At 33.5% G+C, this 21,220-nt stretch overlaps 1 protein-coding gene across 3 annotated transcripts in view; it reads left to right on the top strand.

Moving 5' to 3' along the window:
- LOC126867245 (paired box protein Pax-6-like) overlaps positions 1–21,220 on the top strand; it is a 154,924-nt gene that overhangs the window by 38,524 nt on the left and 95,180 nt on the right. For all 3 annotated transcript variants that reach the window (XM_050621497.1, XM_050621498.1, XM_050621496.1), the window contains exons 3-4: positions 15,847–16,012; positions 16,584–16,764. In XM_050621497.1, coding sequence (XP_050477454.1) covers positions 15,847–16,012; positions 16,584–16,764 — 347 coding nt within the window. The remainder of the gene's footprint in view (positions 1–15,846; positions 16,013–16,583; positions 16,765–21,220) is intronic.

Below are 21,220 nucleotides of genomic sequence, written 5' to 3' on the forward strand. Positions count from 1 at the left end.
TCTATAAGACTGGATTTGATAATTAAATAAATTGAATAATTATATGATGCTTACATTATATGCTGATGAATTATATGATAATTACATAAATAATTTAAGAATTAATGTCAATAAAAATAAGAAAAAGTGTAGGAAAACGTATTATGCGCGATGAAGACAAGAGAAAAAAGCGACAGGACTTTCTGATGGATCTAATAGAATCGAGAGGAGAAAGAAAAAAACGACGAATACCGAACTGAATAAATATTTTGACAAACTGCTTCAGAGGGGGCAATAGTATCCATGGGTACGTCGACAACTGTCGGCCTAATTTTCCCCTAAACATTTCCGGAGATTACATCGGATTCTCATTGTATTTTCCCCGTGGATCACAGATTTGCCCTTGCAACAGAGGTCCGTGTAGTTTTTGGATAAAAAAAAACAAATGTCTTTAATATGCTATAGTACCTATAGTTGTTGACGATATATCGGAATACACAGAAGAACTACTTTAATTTTTAGTTATTAATTTAAATGTTTAGCCGAGGAGCTTCCTGAAAGAAAACCTTTTAAGTATTATCTCATACTGCAAAATTTTATTATATCTATTGCATAGGTAATAAAATTGGATATCTATATAAAACTCTGAAGATTTTATAGAGAAATTTACGATATTATAGAAATAATATTTTGTACATAATTTTATTACTAAAGAAAAAAAAATTATTTCATTATCAAAATGAATACAGAGTACAGATAGTAAAACTCGATAACCATTCAAAATTCTAGTGCATTAAATATAGGTTTTACAAAAAATCATACAAAAACATTACATTAGCACAAAAGTAAATTTTTGCAGGTATCATTTCACTATATAGTTAATAAAATTTAATAATTCGATTATTAATTTCATCTTTATCGTAAAGATTTCTAAAAAAAGATTTTACTTTAATCCTTGATTGATAATTTAATTTTTAATTGTAAATTTTTCTGAAGAAAGTTTTTACAGTTTTATGGTAAATATATATATGTATACGTATCGAGCATATATTTTAGTATTTTGGTATTATTTAGTAATATGATATATATATGAAATTTTTATTAATTTCGCAAATATAAATAGAACAAAGCTCTTTAAGATAATTTCATCATAATTACTATTTAAAAAGTAGCAATTTATTCAATTCATCATTTTGTTTTATGTGTCTGTTTCCCAGAAAGCTTCTAAATTATGAATAAAGGAAATAGAATTTAAGAAGGTTATATTTTGTTATTGATTGGCACATGTCATACAAGAAAAACAAATTTTTTTACGTAATATGGAGTACTCTTAGACATATCGTAATTCAATTTAATTATTAGAGATTGTTAACGTGGGATAATTCATAAATATAGTGTAATATATCAATATAGTTTTGGCAAGTGATTATAAATAAAACACATTCAGCAATTGTAAGATATCTATCCGAAAGGAAACAATTGTTATCGTTAAATGCAATCTATTCAAAAACCTAAAATTTAAAAATATATTTCAGAATCAATTGATAGGTCTCTGTTGGGTAAATTGGAATTTTTATCCACTTGTCACAAGTTTCACTCGTTCTCATTTTCAGTATCTACAGAACAATAAAAACTTTAAGCCGTCTCAAAATATTCTCTTCAACAAACACTTCTGATATCTGCTTTTATAGATACCTCGTGTATCTCTCTATTTCAACTGAAACTGAAACTCAATAAATCATCTTCAACAAAACCATGAGTAGAACACTTCGTTTAGAACTCTTTACCCGTGGCTGATATAACTGCCGTACGTTGCTTGTCAATTTTTCATCCCCCTAACAAGATCACTACAGCAACTTGACGTTTCACAGTACAAACCTGTTCGAAAACAATTCTCCGCCACAAAATGATAAGAAATATGTACGTAGTATTTTTGTAAACTAATGCAATATGTAGAAATTTTATATATATAGCATAACTTCACTGGTAGATTCGACACACTAAAATAAAAAAAACGTTCAGATAAACGTATGTCCAATACGATTTTGTTTCCGGTATAGCTGTTTTCGTATTGTATCAATTGTTTACCTGCCTACAGAAATTACTTGAAGTAATCACCTTCGCTTCGACTCGAATAGAAGCGTGCAGACATCATTCAGTTTTGACTCGTTCAGAGTTGCTTACTATTATCCACATTTGTTGACGACTCTCAATAATACGTTGCAGGAGTATCTCAATATTATCTACTGCTGTGTTGTAAACTAACTGCTTTAGTTGCCACCAGGGATTAAAATGTATTGAAATTAATTTAATAATTTGAATCAATCATTTAAAAATATTGCTAATTTGTTGAAGTGAAAGGTTGCACCGTTATACATAAACCACATGCGACGCACAACGTCGGATTTAGTATCAACCAATAAATCATTTTAATTTTCTCTTAAAAAGTTGGTGTATGATTCACCTGACAATTTTCCATTACAAAAAAGTAGTCTGATTAAATGATGAGCAATTATTCCTACCCACGCGTTAACGCTAAATTGATGTTTGGTGGTTTGAGTATATAATTGCGCATGTACTTACTTTATTTTAATTATTTACGTTAGATTTGCATTTACGGCTCGCTGTTTTATTATCAAGAAACATTCAAGAAATTCATTGGTGCCTCCTAATTTCATGTATATCTCGTCAACGATGTTCTGCAGGAGAACCGTTAAATAATCTTCAGCAAAACGTTTATTAAACGAACGTTTACATTCTCCCATATGTGATCAAAGTGCACATAAGCTCATTTCTCCTTATATATACCATATAAAACAAAACAAAAATTCATAAAAAAAACCTCTGTTGGAGTGCAGTTGTTTGTTTTTCTCTCCAAATGAAAATGACGACGCTGCGTGAGGAATAGACGCGAAATGCGTGGATCGTTAGTGAATGTGACTTAATAGGACGATAATGACGTCGCGTTCGGATTTTCCATTTAATTTTCTGAAAGGTTCATTTGTGCACCACTGTTCGCTCCTCCCTTCTCGTCTTTTTCCCCTCTTTTCCTTTCGTTTCGCGCGCTTGAACTTGTACAGACACACAGGAACACAGGAGTGGTGAAAACATTTTTTCTGAAAAGGACTCTCGAGTGGTCCTCCACTTCACGTTCTGAAAGTTCTGGACCGTTCTACGAGCACAATAATAACCATTCCACCCGCACACCTGCTCCCAGAGCCTCTTCAGGTCCTGACGACTCGACTAATCTCACCGAATGTGCTTTGCTCTTGCCTGACCCATATTTTTCGTATTTTGGTAACGAGGACAAATCGCTTGGTCTCTGTGGAGACTCGTGGCTTCGTATTTCTAATCCTTCTTGAGATGATACTTCGTCGCTTTTGAAGGACTGGTGGTTAAAGGAAGGTTGGACTTTCATGCTTATTTGTAGAATTGACGAAAACTATTTGTATATTTGCCGTTCAGAAATCACACTGATCAAAGGTTGAAAGGCAGAAAAGGATGACAATGTTTCAAACACGATTTTTTTTATGTATCTACTTTGCTACTATGTATATATGTCGTTTTCTTGTAAGAAATGTTCACGAAAGTAAATAATACTCTTTGGAATATTGTGTACTTAGTAGTGGAGTTAGCAGAAATTCTAAATTTTGTTACCTATATTCCTAGTTATACCTGTTTATATATATTTGATGTTTCTTATTTTTTCTATCAGCGAACAACTAAGAAATGAATTTGAATACAACGTGTATAAGCATTCATTTACATAAGCGTATTATGAGTTTTGCTTTTATAAAAATTAAAGTTTGCTTTATATCCTATGTAATTCAGATTTTAATAGTACAAATAATTATACTAATATCGGATGAATATTTACACAGCATGAAATTGAAATGAGGTTTATTGCGTCGTTATATTCTTTATGGACGCTTAAAATTTACACAATCGTAACCTTCGTAAATTCACCCCAAATCTTTCAGAAACTCCGTCAAACACGTCAGAACGGAACGTCAAGGATAAAGACTCAATCTCTGCGCAATCAATAACGCTCGCATTTCATTTTGAAAACTAGATGTAGATCGACAGCTATGGCTCGCTATTCCCACAGCTGATCATTCCGATACGTGAACTAATTATGTCAAAACCCTCGGTGGACACGAGTCCCATGGGAACAAGCGGGACCGCGTCGACCACAATACCAGAGCCAGTCGATGTCATTGTGCACCTTATGCCCGATTGTGTTCACGTTAAAAGGCCCCTTTCGTCGCCTTTATTTCCTAGTAACGTGGTTCAACCCTCGTCTCGCTCTTTCTGCGTTTTCGTGCTGGGACCTCATCGCGTTTTTCGCAATAACCAATAAAAAAAGATCCCCAGTTAGTTTACTCAACTATCCCCCGAGTAGAAATTGCGATTAGGATTTTCTCTATTTTTGGATCTATACGAATTCGCGAAATTGTTACGAGGATTACAAGTTTGTAACATATGTCATTTCTTATTGTGGATGGAATTGTCGTACTTTTTCCTTTCGCTTTTTGGTTTATTTTGGTATTTATTATGGAACGATGTGAGTTAGGTTTGGAATGTTAGGTCATGTTCGGTTATTGCAAGTATCATTTTCTGCTATACTAAAAAAGAAACTGTTTATCTAACTATGACTTATATAACACGAAATTCCGTGCTATAGGAAATCCTACTGTACCTATATAGAGAGGATTGTCGAATTTTCTTAGTAAGAATTAGATTGCGGACCTTTATGCAAATTCATATAATTATAAACTTAATTACACAAACAGAATCTAAGTAGAAATTTATTTCATTCACTAAATATTATGATAAATGGAACTACCTGTACTTTAAATATTTTGTATATCTTCGCGTATTATGTGGATTTTTTCAATTCTAAATTTCCTATAAATGTGTAAAGATCTACAGTTTATTTATTAATATAATGTGTGGTTGGCTGTTTAAATACTTTTGTGATATCTGTGAAATCACTTACACAAAAACTAAATATTTTGTAGCCTCTATATACACTTTTAAATTTCTTTGAAACATTACTAATATAATCATAATAGCCGAGCTTCATTGCAATGTTAATGAAATTTCAAAATGTTTCGTACAAGACATAATCTATTTCTAAAAGGTTTCTACTAGTTTCTATAGGTGTTCGAATACCTCCGTGAGCAACCATATATAATATACAGGATCTGGTTGAATAATATGCGTGATACGAAAATATTTTATCTTATATTCTCTTCAGATTTTTTCAGAAGCGATCATTTTATATTTGCGCATGTTACTCATTTGGATCTGTATAAAAATGATTGGAGAATTTTATTAGGCTTAAGAATTGTTCGTTATAGAATTATAGAATTTTATTACTAAGAACTGGTCATTGCAATACTCGTTCGTCATAGCATAATCCACTGTACTTGCGCAGAATGCAAATCGCATCAGCTGTCGCTGTTCGTTTGCGATTTTTTACTTAATCTGGTCTTCTTGGCTGTTCGGGTCCAAATTATCCAATTATCTAGGGGGGTTAACCTGTGCTTTCGAGCTTTCCTGCTCGAATAGATCTGGATCGACGACAGCCAAGGTAGCAGCAACAGCGACGGTAGCACAAGGCGGTCGTGGTCCAAAGCGGACCGGACAAAGAGCTCGTAAACGCGTTATTCCACGCCAACGGATCTGTCAGAGCCGCTTCTCCGGGTGCATCGTGTGGAAAAGGCCCATCCACGAGCTTCCTAGCCTATCCGCACATATTTCTCTTCGTAGCCCAACCACTCCGTTTACCTTCGTTATCTTTGCATCGACCAGCCAGGATTCAAGTAATGTTGATAACTTTTTGAAAACAAATCAGGATTCAGATTATGTTCAACCACATATTCTTTATTTGAATTTAGTAGTTCATAGAAAGATTGAAGGATATGTGAAAATAATAAACGGAATTGAACATATTGAAAACAAGATCTTTAATATTTCTTGAAGAGGACTTATCACTGGCCTGTAAATGTCTATGCGTGTAAAATATATGCAAGAAATATGTGACGTTTATGCAGAAGAAGTTTATTATTGTGACGTTTTTGAAAAGATTAATAGTAATACTATCATCGAGTAACTATTTTAGAAGAAATGTCTCGCTCGCAACTAAGAATAACAGCGACGATCAATGCTATCCACAAGAACCATGTACCTACTCTTGTTCACAGTTGACGCCTTTTAGAATCATCCCCGTGTTCCTTTGACCCTTGAGCATAAGGTGTACATCTGCCTGTACAACAGTCGATCCCCTCGCTACAAATAGGCGATCGACGATGAATCGAGTTGTCAATGCACGGCCATTAATAATACTAATAACTGTCGGAACCAAATTTTCGGAAAAACGTGCTTCTCTTAAAGATCGAACCCTGCCTCAAAAAAGGAATGAAAAGGAAAAGAGGGGAACACGATCGTGTATACGTGGCTGAAGAGGTACTACATAGGCCAAAGCATGCGGCAGATTGGCTACAAACAGCGGCACAACAAATACTCGAAGACTTATTGTGCTGCATTCACGAGATCTAGTGATGGGATCAAGCTCAATATACTCGTTATTGTATTTATTTTAGAGAATGATACCTATTTATATCTCCAAAATGAAAGAAATTTCGTAAAAACATTTTTGATTCTTAAGGACTATATTAACAGAAAACTATTTTTTATTTATCAATGTAATGTTATTTTGTTAAAACTAAACCTTAATTAGATATTTTGAATTGAAATACTATACTAATGTATAACATGCGAAGTAATATTTCATAGTATGTAATTGTTTTATAAATTTTACTTCGATGTAAATTTGCAATTATTAACATTTTCATTCCTTTGAATTTCTATAGTTTAGAATCTTAGGATTTACGAAACTCAACCCGTAAAAAGTAAAGTAACAATCTACTTAATAAGAGTATATATATAATAAGATTACAAGATAATTAATAAGATTACAGAATAATACTTTTTTGATAACAGTGTTTATGTTCAGTATTCAAATACTTCGTAACTTACTATACTTGTGACGTATTTGAACCTATCACTAGCACAGTGTAAAAAAGTATAAGAAAAGAGGGATAGATTTTTTAAGAGTCCTCATTTTGAAAACATGTCCACAACAATGATGCTATTATGACTATCCTATATCGTCATTGGTGATTCTTTTTTTACTTTTCCGTCGTTTCTCCAGTATTCTTACCTGCCGGTCAGTTTTACACGTAGTTGACCCTCGTCAGTGTAGTTTCACTGTTAGGTGTCTCAATATAACATGGTAAGATATATGGGATTGTGAACGAGAGAGGAGAGTCCCGTTTTCTAAAAGGATGATTTTGCCGACAGAATAGGTCACGTTTGCCGACGACATACGGAATTTTGTATATGTTCGATGTTAAAGGTTGATAGATTGGAATTGATCTTTTGGTATTGGCTTGTCGTATGTCTGAAGGGTATCGATGTAATGGGGGATTTTATAGGTTATAGAAGTTACGTATTTTATTATTTCCCTGTCAATTCTGATTCGAGTGGAGAGAGTAGAGTTGATTTATCTGATCAATTGTCTGGAATCTTTGTGATTTTATTTATTATTGGGAGAAATCATTGAAATTGTTGGGTTGCTTTTTTGTATCGTTAAATATGATTTTTTATTATCAGAAGTCAATTATTGATGTTATTGACATAAAACAGAAATTTCAGTAATAAATTTCATTCATAAGATTCATAAGACTCATTCGATTACACTAACGTGTATTGACACGTTGAATTATACATCGCTCACCAGTTCAAACGCACTATATATTTCGTTTTTCATATGCGAGCAATTTTAACATCTAATAACTCGTCAACCGATCAAATATTACCGAAACTGTTTCTTTCATTCAAGATTATGGGTTTTCTTCAAGAATATTAAGTTTTAGGTATCCCATTACTTTGTTCACAAAACTTCATATTTATCATCTCTAGTTAAAAAACTTATATCTCTGGGCCGAATAAGTTGTTCCCCTTTTTAACTGTGTACATTAAAGTACATTCCTTCAACTACTACATAACATCAAAATCAGAAAATCAACAAAATTGTATTCTCTTATCTTTCCTCCAGAATCATATATTTTCACTCTTTCATCCTTATTCACTTCCCATTTTCTTCACCTTGGTGCCATTCCTACGACATATCGTCCTTCAGTCAATATTTGAAGTCTGCATTAAAATATCCGCAGAAGCAAACTGGACGACGTAGAATCGGTCGGCCACGTCCTCTTTCATCCTGTGAAACGATTATCCTCGCTGAGTGCAGAAACGTTCGACACCACGAAAGTAAGTACTCGAGGCCAAGTGGGCATCCCTTGACTCCTCCCTCTTGGAAGTTGAGCGGCTTGAAATGGTTCCAGGGGTGTCTTGTTCATTCATTCCCCGGAAACACTTGTACGTCGAGCCGATTGAGACACCGACAACAGATGAACCAACCTTAATCGTTCACTAACCGTTTGTCATCCAGTTACAGGATGCATTGTTCAGACTTTACAAGTTGCTTCCATGCTTGTTACGAATTCTCTCCCCCCCCCCCCCATTTTAGGTTAGAAAGAGAGCAATTGAGTACAATGACGTAAAATGATCTGAGTTAATGGATACTATATCGTAGCTTTACTGGTCTTACTCGATTGTGAAACTTGTCTGTATTATAGTTGCTATATAGGAATTTTGATTTAATGGATGGAGTTAGTAATAAATGGTCTCGTTTGAGAAGTTTGTTGCAGTATAGTGCAGTGTGTCAAGGTATGGAAAATATTATAAAAGTAGTGCAAGTATTGTAAAAATACAAAAATAAATTATAATATAATTATAATGATATTTCAAAGTTGTGCTATTTAGAAACATAATAATACTTCAATTTATGTACTTTTAATCATTTTACTTATTACAAAGTTTATTTGTATGAAATCGTTAAATTAAATTATGCGGTTTTAGCCAGTCCATGTGACAAAATCGGAAAAAGAAAAGATTCTATCCTATTGTAAATGTAGTAAATTTAATAAATTGTAAAGTATTATATTTGAACGTTTTAGTCTCGTATCTAACTTTAATGTCTAATAGATACAATTTTGATCACAGAATTTGTTTCATTTAGTTAAGAAGTTACGGATCTAGAGCCTTAAATATGTAGTCTTTCGTACAGACTCATACATTTTATCAAAATTCCGGGAATGTTCAAATATTGCGGAATCATAATCTATCCGCTAATTACGCGAAATTTATTTTGTCCAAGTTAAATGGTTAGATACGCTTATCAAGTGCGGGACAAATATTTCTCTTCCTGCCGATAGAACACCGATAAAAATGAGTAAAATAGCGTCTATGTCAACAAGAAAAAGAGGGAAGCTCGTTTACAAACGAGAAACAGAGCCTCGCTGACGCGACGGCTCAGAAGGCACATTCATCATCCGAACAACTTCTTATTCTTGCCACGTTGTAGCTTCTCATTTTCTTCTTTAGTTTCATTCAACTTCGTCCAGGTGGTCCTCTAGTTCACCGTGTAATATAATCAATTACACGGAACAATGGTGAACCGGTAAAGCTATTGAAATTTAGGGGACCCTTTGCACGTCGCGTGTCCTCAAGTGTTACAGATACTACTTCATAAGTATTTCGACACTTTAACCGATTTATAGTAATACTACCTTGATCTAGTAAAAGTGTAGAAATTAATGTTGACTTGATAATTAAAAACTCTGTACATGATAAAAGTATACAAATCATAGATAATAACAAAATAAAATTTAAAAGCTGCGTATAATAAAAACATACAAAATATAACAATGATTTAATAATAATTAGAAGCTACATTCGATAAAAATGTACAAATGAATGATTTAAATGAATAACAATTGCGTATTTAACGTGCATATCTAAACATTCACAGTCTTGTCGTAAGTTTTCAGCCATTAGTTTATCAATTTATATGTTTTACTAACGTTCGTGTGTTATTCCGGCTAAACCGGCTAAGATGTCCGAGTACGAGCAATAATGAAAAGCGAACTATCATCATGGATTAAATTCGACGAAAACGATTCTTGGTTTTCTGTTTTCGACTAACGTTATAATAGCTGATTCGCTATCAGGGGTATTATGAAAAACAAAAGAACGGTGATCAATTATCGATTATACGAGATTCTACGTAGAACGCAATTTATCATACTGTCATGTCGGTGGAAAGTCTCGGCCACGATGAATCTTTTCTTGGCGAAAAGCCGCCAAAGAGAGTTTCGCCGTCGTTAATCGTTCCTCGTGTAAGTTACCAGGAAGTAAAGGAAGGATTTTACTATTTTATTTTTCGTTTTAACGGTACTTCAAGTTACTGTTCTAAGGAAGAGGATGAAAATGAGGAATGAAAAATCTTTGAAAAAGAGTTTAAAGACTGAAGATTTTGCATAGTAAACGGTTTGTTTAGAAACTCTCATGATTGTTTAGGTGGATAATAAATGTTACTTATCGTGTATAAATTTGGTGAATTTAAATCAGGTGAAAATCAGTTATATAAAATCGTAACATTTTCTTTGTTTATACAATACATGCAAAAGTTTACATTACGACGCAATATTAAACGAATTGGATGCCTATCAGGATTTTTTATTTTCATTTCATTTTTCACTTTTTTCCGTTTCATCCTCTTGCCGTGATTCTTTGCACTCCGGATCTCTTTCTTCCATCTTCTATTTTCTTTTCACTATCTTTCTTTGAATAACCAAGACATCACCCACTTCTCTCCTTCATTTTCGTTTATCTCATTTTCTTTTTCTCCTATCCTTTCTCTCAATTTCTGTCTACTTCCTTTCCAATCTCGTACGTCTATTTTTTTTTTTTTTTTTTTTTTTTTTTTTTTTTTACTATATTCTTCAATATCCAAAATTCTTTCCTTTTCTCACACTTCTATCCCTTTCCTGCTTTTTTCTTCCTTTCTTATTTTTCTTTCGCTTTCTTTTTCCTTTTCTCTCTTCCTCTCCCTTTCTTGGTTCACGTTTACAATGGACGCGTAACACGAGCAGAAACTAACTCTAGAAATGCACGCTATTTGCTCGAGTTATTATCGCTCGTTAAGGACTGGCATTCGAAACTCGACAATTCGCTGCCTTCCACACCCTTTCCACAACGAGGGTCGAGGGAGAATGTGAGAGAGAGGACGAGAGAGATTTAGCGACATTTGCTCCCGTTGCATTTTTTGTTTGTCCCTTTGTTACCGCGTGTTGCCCTTTCGCTGCTGATTTATGAATGCTGATGTGTTAATAACTCTGTATAGTTGAGTGCGTGTAACAGCCTCCTTGAATGAAGATACTTAGCTGCTTATTTAAGTACGAGTATTTCATTTTATGATACGTCTACATATGTATATATGTATGTACGTAGATTTTCTGATTCAAATCTATAGCATTTATGATCTTCTTGTGACATTAATAATTCTTTAATTGAAGATTCACCGTTAACAATTAAATTCTTCTAATTGAAAATTCGTACTTATAATTTAATAATTGTTTCCATCTTCTTTTGTCATTTAAAAAACATGGCCTGTTATAGGAATTTTTCAGGATTTTCCCATTTTTTATATCAAAATATTTTCTTTCAGTTATAAAATGACGTTAAAATAAAAAAGTCCTGAAATGACACTGGGATTTAAAGAAAACAAATGAGATACGCGCTTTGATGTTTTAATTCAATTGAAGGATTTTCAGTTATTTTGAAGTACTTTGAAATAATAGGTCTATATCTATTTTTTATAGTAATAAATTCTATTACATAGCAGAAATGTTTCTGCGCCGAGAATACTGGGTTATCGGATAAGTCTTTGACCTTTCTAAAGTCATGTTTTTGTTCGGAAACAACGGAAAGTCTACACGGATGGTATACTGGTAGGTAGGTATCCAATAGATGTCAGAAAATTAATCAGAATAGTGTATATTTGCAATAATGTTGGAATAAAATATATAATTTGTATGTAAACAAAGTTTTGAGATATCCGTCAATCCAATTATATTTAGTATATAAAAATTCTGGAAACATCAAATTCTTGAGTTGTGGTATCCTTCTATTACGGAGTGTAAAAGGGGAGAGAGGGAGAGAGAGGAAGAATTACAGCTTGATTGTGTATACCTTTACGCGTGCTTCTGTTTATAACACAGTGTAAGTGTAGAAGGGTACACCCTTAAGTCAATCAGAGCATAACCCTGGCCGTATTAGCAACGTGCGATGAAAGGGTGTTCTCGAGTGGCCATTCTGCCAGAGAATCAGAGAATGTGTTTTGATATTGTAACGTTTGTATTAAATATCAAGAAAGGGTGCCAGACTCTAAGCCTGTCGTTTATTAGGACTTCATTAGCCGTTTTGAATCCCCCTGTTTCTCTTTGCTCTTTGCTCTGATGCCACGGGTATTTTAAATCGATCCAATTGTACCCTTATTATAAATAATAACAAGATATTAATACTTTCTCTTTTCTCTTATATAGTTAGTTATATAGTATACCTTTTAAAGAGTAGATGCCGAGCATTTGACATTTCATCCAAAGTAGTTATAATCAATAAATTATTTCTAAATGCTGTCATATTATGTTTTCAGCGTCTTGAGATATTTCTATTGAATTAAATTAATTATATGGAATACAATATAACGTGAGAGAATAAATTTTCATCTCAAAATTGGAAAAATCGAATGGCATATGCTCATTTCGTTTTTATGAACACTTATGAACAGTCAGTAAAATTCTTCGATACATCGACTGATCATAATAACAATACGTGAATTTTACCACAGCACGCACGTTCATAAGAAATTACTCAATTTCATACAAATATACTTCTACCTCAAATAATTTTACCTTACAAAAAGAACAAAGCAAAGGATCGAAACGACAGTTATTTTTGAATTGGCGGTTTCTTTCGCGTGAAACGAAAGTTATTAAATGCCGGATGACTAAAATTTCCAGACAAGACTAATTCGCGCCGACTCGAACAGCCGCCGTCGCCGACGATGACGTCGACGACGACGACTAACCGAGTCGGCGCAAGTTATAAGGAAGATTTACGAGCGTATGCGATTGACGAAAGGGGGGCTTACGGTCGATTGACTTTCGAAAATGGGCCTCGCGCGCAAGGATCGTGGTGCTTCTATACCTAGACTAGACGATACGAGTGTTCCTTTCATTCGAAATACCTTTTCTTCCATTTCTATATCTATAAGTCACCAATCGGCAACGTCTAAACACTCTTTCGCACATCGTTCTACTTCGTAAATTGAAGGTAGCTCTGGGAAAAGAATTCCTGCAAGGGGGGCGAAAGAAGATTTGCAAAGGGAAACAGATTATTTCTGGGATGTCTTAAATGTATTTTCTATTATGTTGCGGTGCTATTATCAAAGAGCTAAAATTGATTAATTCTTCCTGAACTAACGTTCATATAAGAATATAGAATGATAGTGGAAATGAAAGAAACAGAAGTTATAAAATTAGTATGAAAATAGCTCAGAACATTGAAGCTTAACTATCGCGAATTATGAGCACAAAGAAATTAATACGTAAAATGGAAAAATTATTTCAATTTATTCAATTGTTTGTTAAAGTCATCAGAAAAAAGTACTCTGATGCGTTCAATTAATTCCCGATGGTACTTGAAGTGCTCATGATAACTAAGGAATGTATTTCGTATATATATTCCATTGATATAATTTCATTGATTTGATAACAATATAAAAGTAGTACAAAACGGGGGAGACAGGACGTTCGCAATTTATTAATAAAGCATGTTTACAGAGAATATTCTAAATGTGGTAAAGTGGCAAAGATGGTTTTTGAAATTTCAAAATGGTACTTTTGACCAAAATTCGATTAACCAGAAAAATTCGAGGCACCACAGACTTTCATATCTCGATAAATAAATCTCAAACGTAACTAACTATTACCAATTGAAAAGTGTCTCTCTAGTATTCATGTAGGTTGATAAAAAAAGAGTTTCAGGGTCCTTAGGCTAAATAGTAATACCAGCAAATGAAGACAGTCGTACTAGATTGGTCGAAAAATTAATATTTTTAAAGTTACAAACAATTTTTCGTTTCGACTAAAGCCAATGATTTCCTCGCTTCGAGAATTATTCTGTTACATGGAAATTGTATAACTTCCGAATTACAAAAAATTTTCTACATTTTCTTTATACCATTTCCACATACGCGCGACATCGAGATATTAGAGAAAATATATCAGAGAATTTAGTTATCGCGTGTTCTTGCTGTTTTACTGACATGTATTTTCCGACGTAATTGATTATTCGTGTGATAATATTGGTAATTTAGATTGGTAATACGTTAGAAGAACAACGTTATATATCAAGTGGCAAGAGAACAGGTAATCCACTTTTTTATTTAGCACGGTACATAGCACGCAAATCAGTCGCTTTAATCAAAACGAAAAATTGTTTGCAACTTTGAAAATAATAATTTATCGATTCATGCCTGATATGATTTTTTTCCATCATTTGATGAATACTGTTTAAAAGTTGTGGACCCTCTTTTTGTATCATTCTCTACATTATCCAAACGCGTTTCTATATAGACAAATCTACAAATTTAACGAAATTCACCTCTTCATAGAACTAAAATTCCAACGAATATCTCCACCTCTAAAAACCTCCAAAACATTCTCACATCTCCTATATAATACCTTCATCGTCATAGATCACGCATTTTCCCCCTCTTCGAAATCGCTGGTAAATAAAAAAAGGAAAAAGACCGGCGAAGGAGAAAAAAGGGAGGGGCACGGTCTCTTTTCTTCTCGGAGCTGTTCGTTCTCCAAGAGGGTTGAACGAGCATGGATGGGGGGTTGGCTGCAGACGTTAAAACGTTAGCGAATCCCATCGTAGATAATCTTCGACTCATTGTGTCGGTGACACGGTGAACACACACGAAAGTCAGCAGCCTTCGGTGTCCTCCTCGCGAATCTTTTATATTCCCGCACTCGCCGTGAAGAAGACGGGCCACGGTGTCGCAACCCTGCCACGCCCTAATTTCTCGGGGGTGAAAACCACAAGCTAGCTGACTTTCGACGAAGAAAAATAGAGAAATGGTCAGTAGAAGGTGTTCTCTTGGAAGTAAATGTGGATTTTCAGTGTTAGAAGAATAGTCATTGTGATTAAAATATATTGTTATTGGAGTTTAAGAAATTTCGGCGATTTATTTGAAAAATGTCTTAACGATATAAAAGAAATTGAAAAATAATGAAGGATGGTAATTTTTAGTGTTGTAAAAAATTGAGTTATCATTGTGATTGAAATACACAATTGCTAGATATTGCGAATTTTTGGCAATGTATTTAAAAAGTTGATTAAAGTTACGAAATAAATTGAAAAATAATGAAAAATGATAGCGATTGAAATGGTCTTGTTTCTGACATGGGATATTCGAAAGATGCTTTTACGACATTACCAAACGTCTTTACGGTATCCATAAGATGTCTGTGTGCTATGTAATTATTATTCTTACGTTTACATCAAGTGCAAAACAAATGTTCTTCCACTATTCTTATTTGCTAATTATTATACTGACGTATTTGATATGTAATCATATTGATATGTAAATTAAGATCAAATAATAATTTAAAATGCCAAAAATGTTTTTAATTCAAAAATGTAAATGGGGTTTGGAGGTCATTACTGTTTATATCTATGGTACATTTGACAAGCTTTTAATAAAATTATGTCAATAATATCTTACAATCAAAAAGCCGAACGTTTATATTCAAAATTATTAAAAAAATCTATTCAGAAGAACTTGGTAACAATCTTTCCATCGATGTTTTGCTTTTTTTCTAGGTCACAGTGGCGTCAATCAGCTCGGAGGTGTTTTCGTCGGCGGTAGGCCGCTTCCAGACTCGACGAGGCAAAAGATCGTCGAGCTAGCGCATTCAGGCGCACGACCTTGTGACATTTCTAGGATTTTGCAAGTTAGCAACGGCTGCGTCTCGAAGATTCTTGGGAGGTTGGTTGAAATATTGCTCACTACGAATAACCAAAAATATTATTGATTATAATGTCCTGCTTTACATTACAAATTTCTCATCGATTGTTAATTGTAATTAATAAAAAGATTCCGTCATCTATAATGGTTATCGATAATCAAAAACAATCTCCATCATCGATAATGGTTACCGCAAAGACAAATGTTGGTCATTTATAATAGTTACCTATAACCACAATATTTAAAAATTAATATCTTTTATTCGTTTAATTTTCTGAAAAAATCCTCTACGATTTACGTTACCTTTCATTTAAACAAAAATTACCTTCCTTCCAATAACTATTTTCGTAAAAATTTCGAAAATAACTGTTGTTACATCAATAATCACAGTTATTTACCTAATAACAGTATAAGTAATTGATACCGATTTAATGCTTTCGTACTAATATAGTACTAAAACTTGTAATTATTATTTTTAATACTTATAAACAATGATGTATTTACATAGTAGAGAATTTTAAGTTTCCGAATTTACCTCAAACATGAGTTACTAACATGTACCGTATTGTACCGCAAATTATTATTATTGCAGGTACTATGAAACCGGATCCATCAGGCCCAGAGCAATCGGTGGCAGTAAACCGCGCGTAGCCACAGCAGAAGTCGTAAGCAAGATTTCCCTTTACAAAAGCGAATGCCCCTCTATCTTTGCGTGGGAAATCAGAGATCGTTTGCTCCAGGAAGGTGTCTGCACCAACGATAACATCCCTAGTGTGAGTACGGAAACTTCTTTTAATTGAAATTTTGAAGAAATTCAAGAGAAAAAAGTAGAATGAATAAATTTTATACCGTCGAAATCCAAATGAATTCTTCTCAAATCTGTTTACATAATCAAATATTGTTCCAAAACACAAAATTCGTCCATTGACACGAGTCTTCTATTTGAAATAATTTGTTTTTCGATGGATATTCTCCATGAGTTGCTCAAGTGTGCGTGAACAAACCATGTGCAGAAATTCGAATGCTAAATTCCCATACATTAACTAACGTTATGATGGATTATGGCGACAATAGCCAGATTATATTCGGATTCAGATGCCACGTTGGCGGAACAGATGCTCACTTACTTAAAATCCTCTGATCCGTAATGAAAGTTGCAAATCCTAAAATGATTGTGCTAATTTATTTAATTACAAAATATAATATAATTATTGCGGGTATTTATGCAAATTCATATTTTTATAAATCGAATGAAAAAAGTGATATCCAGGTAGACAATTTTTACGTACTAAACGTTATAACGGATAATTATATTTTGGAAATTTTCTGTATTTTAGCATATTATGCGAATTCTGCTCATTTTTACGTCTTCGCTCATAAATGCACAAAAATCTGCAATACAGTCATGAACTATGCAATCGAAAAAGCCCAACATTGCGAGACGGCGAATGAAACTTATTTAAAAAATTCTCTTTCGTATCTAGTCGGACAAATCTCCACACGTTAAGCATTTATTTTATGTAATATCGCTGACACAAAAGTTATTAGCTAGTCAAACCTTATTCTGAATTTTGACCAATCCTGTATGTAAAAAATCGTTCAAATTTCCAAAAAGTACCCTTTCGTAAATCTACTTATAATATTCTTATAAAAAATTACAAATCGATCATTTCCACTAGTCTGATAATTCTAGCGTTAGAAACAACATGACAAATGGACAGTATTTAACAAAATTCCCATGAGTCATCAGAAGCCATTACAGCAGGAAACGCGAGGTTTACGCGCGTACGTTAACGGAACATTAAATGAAACGGGCGCAAAAAGAGGGAGCTTTGGGTCCAATGATGCTTTCCACGGTAACAAGGACGACAGTTTATAAAGCATGTCGCAAAACACGCGTAATAGAGCTTGACTTTTGTAGGGTGGAGGTCGTAAGCGCGCAAGCGTATTGTCAACGGGGCTTTCTGCACGCACACAAAACAGAAACGCATTTGCATAGATAGTCGAAGGGCTGAGAAGAGAGTGGAACGGGGGGAGGGTGGAAATCAGTTTTCTGCGAGGTGACTGTGGGAGTGTGTTTATGCCAACCGATGAAATCTCTGTGTAAAGAGAACGACATGAATTCCATCGTTGTCGACCCATTTGAAGGTATGAAGCTATCACGGGACAAGTATATAATCTTATTATGTGATTAGTATGGTACAATTGAATGACGAATTAAAAAAAACCTCGATACTCCATCGTTCACAAGTATCAAGTAACGATGGTTCAAGTTGTTAGAAATGTACAGTCAATCACGAAAGTATACATACACTTATCAAACTATATATATATCTGACTTATCAAAAGAACTAAAAACATACTTTGCCACAAGATTATTTATAATTACATATTAACATACACACATATTATTGTTACGATATATTTCTAAAAGAAATGGGAAAAAATAAAAAATATAACGCTTAATAATCTTGGGATAAAATTATATCATGCATTATTATCATTAGATAGCAGAATATTATTGATACTTATGTAGGATCTACTTTTATGTAGATATAACAGAGAGTGTATATAATTTTTCTAGCATATTGCATTTTACATTTTTCCTTCTTTTTTCTTAATAATGGTAAAAGTGAATAAATTTTGTTGTTTTTACAATCTGTGTTTTAATGTGTTAGCAAAATTCGTAGATCTAACGCTTTTGCTATAATATTTTATATTGAAGGGATACTTGTATAAGATGGTGATTTAGAATGCATGGCGAAAAATTGTAGAAAGTATTTACAAGAATTTTATTATACAATCCAAGGTTCTAACTTTTTATACTTAAGACGTACCTATCCATTTTTGTATTTGTCATTTACATATTTGGGTTCCTTAAGGATCTTTTACAATTTCTGGCATAGGATCATTCTCGTTCTAGAATATTACAAAATATCATTCTTTTAAATATCAAATGGCAATTACACAAAAATATTCTACAGCAATGATTGTTCATTGAAAATTTAATATAAGAGAAAGATGGCATCATATAAGTAAAATAAATATAGCTATACATTGCACATGCATACACTAGTTTTGAGCTCATTTTAACTAAATCCTAGGATGTTATGTTTTCTTTGCAAAAGTCATTAATATCTAATAAGAAACAGTTATCTTCGCAAATTAAAATAGACGGTGCTGAAGGTATTAAAACTAAGCACGCTATATCTTACTGTATCTATACCATACCCAGTTTTCAAGAACTTTCATCATTATATTAATTACTACGGCGAATGTTTATACACTTTTATATTTGAATGAACATAACTAAAAAAATTAAACCTAAGTAAAAATTTCGTTCATCTACTACATATTACAATATGTACTCTACCTTGGACGATTTATATATTTTTACATATTATATATACTGTGCGGAATGCTGCACGCCTGAATTCTCAAAAATGCATACATTCGCAATTGACTAATTACAGACAACTCCAAAGAATGAGAGTCTTGAGACTTTCACAGCTCGGGTAACACTGTCACATTTAACTCTCGAAAGTCTCGACCAGTGTTCATATAATAACAATGATTAGTGCAACACTGTTAAACTGTTAAAATGTAATTCCAAAAGTTTGCTAATAAACATTCTTATTAAAACTGATCCAAACGATCTGGGAATCGTTCGTTTCCCTAAAGTGGAGGAGGTGGATTTCGCGAGACAAAGGAATCAATTAAGAAATCGCTGGCGGTGGTAGGAACAGCGCAGCGGATCAAAAGAAAATTTTTCCCAAAGGTCCTCCCCTTTTCTTCGTGATATCTCGAAGACTCGCACTCCACCCACTAATACGAAGAAAGCTCGCGACGAGGGGGTTGCTTCTCATGGTGGTCCCTCGTTGCCATGGATATTTGCATGCGTCCAATAAACGGTGGCTAAGGGGCTCTCGACTCTTGCTCAGGGTAAAAAACGAAAGAGGGTCGCTAAATTCTCTTTTCCTCTCACCGCTCTTCTTCTCTGCTGACTACTCTTTCTTCTTTGTCTTTCTCTCCATCGCGCCTTGGTAATGGTTCCGAAGTGTACGTATTTCCGGCAAGATGCTCGAGCAAGAATTCTCGAAGAAAAGGGAATAACACCGGGATGAGATGCTTTTTTTATTCGGACCTTTTTTTTTAAGTTTATGAGGTAAGAATTGAAAGCGAAATGCTTTTTGTGAAAGCTGTGAGGTAAATAGTATGAAGAATGTCTAAAAATATTGTATTATATTATTGTTATTATAAATATTGTATTATATTATATTATCACAATATTTAGCTCATCACTTAACCGTCGGCAGAAATTCTTGTATATATTTTATACGAAGTTACCCTTAGGAGAATTACTATAACTAAAAAAGTATCCAATATTTTGAAATTCTAACATGTCAAGCTGTGATTACGTATTATTTATTATATGTTTTATTATATTTTGCAATTGCAAAATCGTTATATAATATGATTTAGTGAGCAATCGCGTTCATTGCTTTTGAAACTCGAAACATTTGCAAGAATTTTATAAAAGTAAAGAAAATAAAAGTAAGAAGTAAGAGATGTAAATATATTTACTTGACCGGTGCGCAGTTAATAGAAAATGTTTACTTTAGAGCTTTTATTTGGTATTATTTTAAAACCTTCATTCATCATTATTAATAGACTGCGGGTATTTATTCATTTATGCATAAAAATGTACAGAATGTATACGGTATGCAGGAATATATAAAATATTCGAAGCACAGCGCCTATTATACATTTAATGATATTAAGTGAATGAAATGAATTTAATCCTAATGCTTGTCAAATAATAATAAATAATAATTCGTATAGTTTTTAATACACTTAGTTAATTAGTATGTAAATGCTACAAAAATACAATAATATTCAAATATTTTTTGTAGACTACAGATACAAGTGAAATAGAGATCTGTAGTAAAAAAGAACCAATACTTTACATGTATTTTTCACGCGAAGCACGCAAACACACAAACCGTATCTTCACACCAGATTTACACAAGCATCTAATGAAACACCAAGAATTCAATTCCGCTGTTCCCAAATCGCAAAACGCCGACAGTCGGAGGAATTAAAACGAGCAGTCAATTAACCTAAACGGGTAGCGTAAGTTCCAGCAGAAGCTTGTGTTCCGACACGGGGCGGGATGATCGCGGAATTTAGCGCTTTAACAAATTACGCGAACGGAGGGTCGAATATAAC

Source organism: Bombus huntii, chromosome 7 (assembly GCF_024542735.1).
Source record: "Bombus huntii isolate Logan2020A chromosome 7, iyBomHunt1.1, whole genome shotgun sequence".
Classification (NCBI taxonomy): Eukaryota; Metazoa; Arthropoda; class Insecta; order Hymenoptera; family Apidae; genus Bombus; species Bombus huntii.